This window comes from Monopterus albus, unplaced genomic scaffold (assembly GCF_001952655.1).
Source record: "Monopterus albus unplaced genomic scaffold, M_albus_1.0 scaffold405.1, whole genome shotgun sequence".
In the NCBI taxonomy this organism is placed as follows: Eukaryota; Metazoa; Chordata; class Actinopteri; order Synbranchiformes; family Synbranchidae; genus Monopterus; species Monopterus albus.
Window position 1 is genome coordinate 69,570 of NW_018128285.1, and position 6,682 is coordinate 76,251.

Genomic DNA, 6,682 nt, shown 5'->3' on the forward strand with positions numbered 1-6,682 from the left:
ACCTCTCAAAAACATGGTTTTCCAAAGCTTTAATCAGCCCCAATCTTTTTTAGTGAAAAACATTATTCCTAATTATTAAGCAGCTTCTTAAACAACATAAATAATATGTTAAAGTGATGTTTTGTTTTGTGAGCACTGGACTTGAATTCTCTTTAAAATGCTTCATAAGTTCAGCTCAGTATTTGTGCATTTATGGAAGAGTGATGCCACTGTTATGAAACGTTGATGTCTCATTTTTGGAAGACAACACAGTCTTCAGTTTAAAGTGCAAATCTCCCAGGGACTCCATCTGGTGTGTTTTAGCATGGTAAATTTACTGCTGACCCAGTGAGCAGGATTCTCATCTGGCCGATGCTTTCTATGACACAGGTTTGTCTTTCAGGTAGAGGAAAGGTTGGCTAGAAGAAAGTCTCTTTTCCAACATTCTCCACATACTGGCTCTAGATCCAACATCTGAGAGCAGATTTATTGGCAAGCTCTGTTACTGCACCAACAGAGCCTTTTTCTTTAATTGATGCATGGTGTAATTTGGTAAACTGCTGCTCCTGTAAACCGACTGTGCTGTTTTCTTTCATTGTCCATGCCTTCTCTAAATAACAGCTTCTATTTTCCCTCGATCCTCTTCTGTTTTGTACTTTATTGTAATGTTTCAGCACCAATTAACCAACCTAAAATCCAACCCTACAAGCACCTGTTGCTCAGCAATACCAGTCTGATGTCCCTGAGCTCAGGTTTCTTTATGGGCATGTGTCATTGTCTCCACATTTTCTGGACCTTCCCCTCATACAAGAACACCTCAGTGTGACTCCAGGCCAGATTATGTTAGAAGGAGGAATGACAACCATGCAGACAGAGACAGAGCAGTGTTTTAAATCTTCTGCTGTGGCAGGCTGAAGCTTGGGCAGATTGTTAAACTATGCGTCCCTGGGCACAGACATATAAAAGGTTCCCAGCCTCAAACCATGGCCCTGTACTGCTTGTAGTCACAAATAACATTTTAGAGACAAACATGGACTCTCAGAGAAACAAAAATGAAGCCAAATTCTAGTTTTTTGTTGTTGTTTCATGAGCATTTTTTTGTCTCTGTGTTCTTTTATGTCTGCTTGTGGTCATTTGTATTGTCTTCATGGGCATTTTGTCCATCTTTGTAGTGGTTTGTCATTTCTGTTGTTATTTTTATCTCTTTGTAGACATTTAGCTTCTCTATGTTGTCGTTTCAAATCTCTTTGTATCACCTTGTTGTTTTGCATGTTTTTGTAGTCATTTGTTAAGGTTTCCAACAATAAAGAATACATTTCCCCTCATACAGAGACCATGGTCCCTGACCCCCATGAGCCAATTTAATAATTCAATCATGGGCCCCAAAGAAGCCTGTTTGAATCACAACAAGAGAGACGTAGCACTAATACTGGATCCATTTAAAGGCAGAACAGCATTGACTAGCATGTAATTTCTTTGTAAACATCAACTCAGCTCTTCAGGGAACAACAACAGCAAAATGATTCACATGATAATATCAGGTTATTTAATTTTCATTTTGTAATGGGATCTTAATAAAAATGTTGCTAATCCCACACCTCTCTTGGTCATTTACTGTATTTCTGTATCACAAAGGTGAGTGAAGAGTTGGAGGCATCAAATTACAGCTCTCTGTTGTGTCTGTCCTTCAGGGTGAGACAATGGGCTGTATCAAGAGCAAAGAGGACAAGAATCCTACTACAAAGTATCAACCAGAGAATTTCCTGCCTTCAGACCACAACAACACCACCAAGACTCAAGGAGGCCACTATGGACCAGAGCCTACCCAGCTGCTGCAGCAGAATCAGTCTCCCCCGTCTTCATCTGGTTCCGGAGCTGCAAACTTCAACCACACAGTCACACAATTTGGCGCTGCCTCATCTGCCATAACTCCCTTTGGAGGGACATCGTCTTCCTTCTCTGGAGCTGTGTCCAACTCATTCTCTGGTGCTGTTTCAAGTGAGTGGTGTTTTAATGGTCTTTAGTGCCCCTTTAGTATTGTACTTCACATATCATACTAGTGTTACAAGGCCAAATGGGACAAAAATACCAGATTACATAACTGGAGCAAGTTTCATGACCGAAACACTAAACACTACTACATGTTGTGACAATTGTCGAGAGTAAAGTAAAGTATAAATGCTTTGTGTTACAGAAAATGGACTAAAACAACTCTTTAACTTGGTCAGTATGCGAACCCAACACATCACAACCGTTGTTATTTTAACTAGCTTTTCCTTGTTAGCTTTAACACAGGCCCTGCTCTCACTCTAAACATCTCTAAGCTGCTTACAGCCATCCTGAGAGCAGAAAGATGAAATCGAACCCTCTGTTTAGGTATTAAGGTTGTAATCCTCCTGTTAGATTTTCTGCTCTCAGGGGGGGGTGGAGGGAGGTATCGCTGCCATGGTGTTTGCTTTTTGAGGGAGGTAATGGGATTAGTGTTGACAGCATTGTTGTCAGTGGTGGGTATAAGGTTTGAATGTCATCTGTCTGGGAGTGCACCTGCACAGAGAAATAGTTTTGACTGACTGAAATATGTCCTATATTTTTTTTTGTTTGAGCTCATGAGCCTGAAATCTGCTTTATACTCAGGCCCCAAGGGATCTGCTGTATATTATGATAGAAAGATTATCCTAAAAATGGTTTAATATAATGACTTTGCTTTGGCTTTGGTGTCATTGTCTGTTTTTTTCTAGTCCAGTGACAGTAATGTTTGCATGCAAAAGAAGTACTCGTACAATGAAATTACAAGCCAGACAAAATCGGTGTATTGTGATGTCTCAGAAGTTACCAAATTCGCTTCACAAACAAACCAGTTGTTTCCTCATGTTGTGTTGTCCTCATATTTGCATCACTTCTGCTGTTGTGTGCACAGTTATTTGTTCATCTGTGCCTCTGTTTTTGTGTTTTTAGATGGTGTTACTTTCTTTGTGGCCTTGTATGACTATGAAGCCCGAACATCAGATGATCTTACGTTTAAAAAGGGAGATCGGTTCCAGATCATTAACAATACGTAAGTATCTTTCGCTATATATTGAAATGTGCTTTGGTACAAATGGTGCAGCGATTACAAGAAGCTGCACATGTTCAGTGTGTGTCTGCCTTCGTGAGCGAGTTGATTCATACTTATTTCCCGATACTGCACAGCACTATGAATCTCTGCTGTGCCAGAGATGTCACCTGAGGTTATAGCATTGTAATGTAAAATAGATTAACCTCATTTAATTCCATTGCGACAGTGGTATTTATACTTGAACGCATTTTAAAGACAGGTCAACTCTTTATGAATCAAGTTGAAAAGACAAGTTGAGATGAAACAAAAAGATTTGAATATATACCATTTAAAACATTTCTGTAAGCCACAATAGTGTACAAGGTGTGGATAATTCTACACCAGACTGGCCTGTCTCCTCATTAACCATCCAAGATATTAATCATACTGTGATATATGAGTAGCAGTCCTTGGTTGACTGCTAAATGAAGGAGCCCTTCATCATCTTGCTTGTGTCATTGTCCCCCTGCAGAGAAGGAGACTGGTGGGAGGCTCACTGTATCAACACCGGGAAGAAGGGCTACATCCCGAGCAATTACGTGGCTCCAGCTGACTCTATCCAGGCTGAAGAGTAAAGCATTGTTGCTGCTTCTTCTAACCTTATTACTCCATCTACGGCGACTGCACCAGCGACACTAGCCTGATTGTGTCTCATTGCATCAAAGCATGCAGTCCTGGATTAACAGCCTCACAACCTGGATGAATATTTGTTATATGATTTTGATGTTTTAACACCAGAACATGTAGTTAATATGTCAGTGATTTTGATTTGATATGTTTTTATAGGTGGTACTTCGGTAAAATGGGTCGCAAAGATGCTGAGAGGTTGCTGCTGAATGCAGGGAATAATCGAGGAACATTCCTTGTGCGAGAAAGTGAAACTACTAAAGGTGATGGGTGCTTCTTCATAAATAGAGTTGTGAGTTGGGAGGTGTTCACGGTTATTCTGGAGTTGGACAGGGTTAGCTTACTAGCACTTGGAGCGCTTTAAGGCTTGTATGGACAGGAAACATTCACAATTTAGTCATCGTTACAAAAGAAGAGCAAATGTGAAAGAGAAAATGTCAGGTTCTTTGATTAAAAAGCTGGTTAACATTGTACAATCAATAAGGAGAGAAGTCTACTACAATTTCCAGTGAACACTGTGATGCAAAACACCCAATCACAGAGCTCAAAATGGTGTTGCTGGCATTGCAGACAGTGAGCTATAGCTGGAAATGGCTCCTGAGAGGGACCTGATAACACACTCACCAGACTGAATCAGTTCACATTCTGGGTCAGTGTTGATGAATTCCCTTCTGGCTGGCTTTTTCACTATAGCAGCATCAGCTGAAGATCATGGGTGTCAGGAAAGGGGAAATTTTGAAATGGAGAAGAGGCAGTGGAACAAGACGGCCATGCTAGCAGCCCTGAGAGACTATAGTAAAGCAATATTTAAGCTAAAATTGCTTACAATGGCACTTAGCAATAGTTTAGCATATTAGCATTTGATAATTAGAACTAAACACTATCACTGGTTTCAAAAGATAGGAGGAACTGTGACAGTCTGTTCAATATTTGTTGGGCTATTTCAGTCTGGATTGTTGCACCAACCAGCCAATATTGCAGACAAAAAAACCCAAGAAATAAAAAAATTTAAACAATGCCAAAGAAAACAAATGGAGTTTAAGGTGTTTAAAAAAAAAAAAAAAAAAAAAACATTAAGAAAGGTGCATGTACATCCCCAAAAAACATCTTTAGGAAACTAACTTCTTTCATCAGGTGCATAGGCCGAGGAGTAATAATAGTAGAGTAAAAACATTAGAGCCCACACACTGATTTAATGCTCCATGAAATCATTTTTATTTAGACCAAGTTACCATATCAATGATGTTTTGATTTAGTCTGACCTATTTTCAGTTTGTTCGTTGATCCAGCACTGTAAAGTTGGATTTGTATGTTATACACTGTGCCTTATTGGCTAATTTAAAGCCACTAATTGTGTATTCAGATGGATGAACATGTCCCTTGTCTCCTCCAGGTGCTTATTCTCTCTCCATACGAGACTGGGATGAAGCCAAAGGAGACAATGTGAAACACTATAAGATCCGTAAGCTTGACAGCGGGGGATACTACATCACTACACGAGTACAGTTCGATGCATTACAGAAGCTTGTCAAACACTATACAGGTATGTGATGTGCACAGCTTCCTGCTCACTTTCTTTTCCCGTTTTCTCTCATTCATTATTCATTACAGTCTTTTGTGCTCCTTGAGGAATTATCCTGAAAATTACTGCCACATCCGCAGCTCTGTGCCAAGATGTCATTTGCTGTGCTACCTGCAATAAGCCCCAGGGAGATGAATAGTCTTTCACTTTAAATAACAGTTGGTGGTGCGGTTATGATTTTGAGCCTTCCACTTTGTCTTCTGCCTGAGGAGGGCTGAGGTTAAATCTCTGTAATCGCACTTAATGTCAGTCTGAATGTGGTGTTTTACAAAGCCACTTTATGCATTTATATTTCATCGCTGTTTGTGTAAGAGTGTCTAAATCCATCCATTCAGTCATGAAATGGAATGAAGTGATGCATGAAACAAACTGGCTTTACAAAGTGGTACATATCATGTGGATGTAAAGCAGCGTTTTGACCTGTCTGTCTCATTCTCTCACAGAACATGCTGACGGCCTTTGCCACAGGCTGACCACAGTTTGCCCCACAGTGAAGCCTCAGACCCAGGGGCTCGCTAAAGATGCCTGGGAGATTCCCCGGGAGTCCCTGCGACTGGAGGTCAAACTGGGCCAGGGCTGCTTTGGAGAGGTTTGGATGGGTGAGAGAACACACACAGAAGCATGCCTAAAAATATCTGCTGTGTCATATTTTGTTTATCTCTAATTATAGATGGGGATATACAATCCAGTTAACTCTGAGACTTATGTAGGAAAAGCAGGCACCATGCACATAACTCAAACACATATAGACGCTTCAAACCATATTATTTATTGTTTCTATTTTAGTCCAAACCAAGGAATTATCCATTTCCCGCAGTTGCTTCCTCAGTTTGTTTTATCTTTAGAGGTTGTCTATTTCTTCCCTTTTGAAGTGCGAGCTTATATCCACTCATTTCAGGGTTTCTGTTTGGCATGCAGGCATGACAGCACATGTCTGGGCAATTACAAGACTTAATGAATGATATTGTCTTGCTCCCAGCTCATTAACAACACTGATTACTTCTGCTGCCTGTGGGCTTTTCTCTCCCTGTCTTTGCCTTTGTAGGCACGTGGAACGGCACTACTAAGGTGGCTATAAAGACACTGAAACCGGGAACTATGTCGCCCGAGGCCTTCCTCCAAGAGGCTCAGATCATGAAGAAGCTCAGGCATGATAAACTGGTGCCTCTCTATGCAGTGGTGTCTGAGGAACCCATCTACATTGTCACGGAGTACATGAGCAAAGGTGCATGCACAGACCTGAAGTGTACCTCTGGAGAATAACAAGCTGTTTTCCTGAAAAGCACGCATAACAACATCAAGCCTGAGCTCGTCAACCATCCATCCATCCATTTTCCTCCGCTTATCCGGGACCCGGGTCGCAGGGTCAGCACTCCAAGCAAAGATGCCCAGACTTCCCT

General features: G+C 41.0%; 1 protein-coding gene across 2 annotated transcripts in view; it reads left to right on the plus strand.

Annotated features, from left to right (window-relative positions):
- LOC109951771 (tyrosine-protein kinase yes-like) overlaps positions 1–6,682 on the plus strand; it is a 19,029-nt gene that overhangs the window by 7,098 nt on the left and 5,249 nt on the right. For both annotated transcript variants that reach the window (XM_020586448.1, XM_020586447.1), the window contains 7 exons: positions 1,671–1,977; positions 2,935–3,034; positions 3,546–3,644; positions 3,860–3,963; positions 5,094–5,243; positions 5,726–5,881; positions 6,328–6,507. In XM_020586448.1, coding sequence (XP_020442104.1) covers positions 1,680–1,977; positions 2,935–3,034; positions 3,546–3,644; positions 3,860–3,963; positions 5,094–5,243; positions 5,726–5,881; positions 6,328–6,507 — 1,087 coding nt within the window. In that variant the 5' untranslated portion in view covers positions 1,671–1,679. The remainder of the gene's footprint in view (positions 1–1,670; positions 1,978–2,934; positions 3,035–3,545; positions 3,645–3,859; positions 3,964–5,093; positions 5,244–5,725; positions 5,882–6,327; positions 6,508–6,682) is intronic.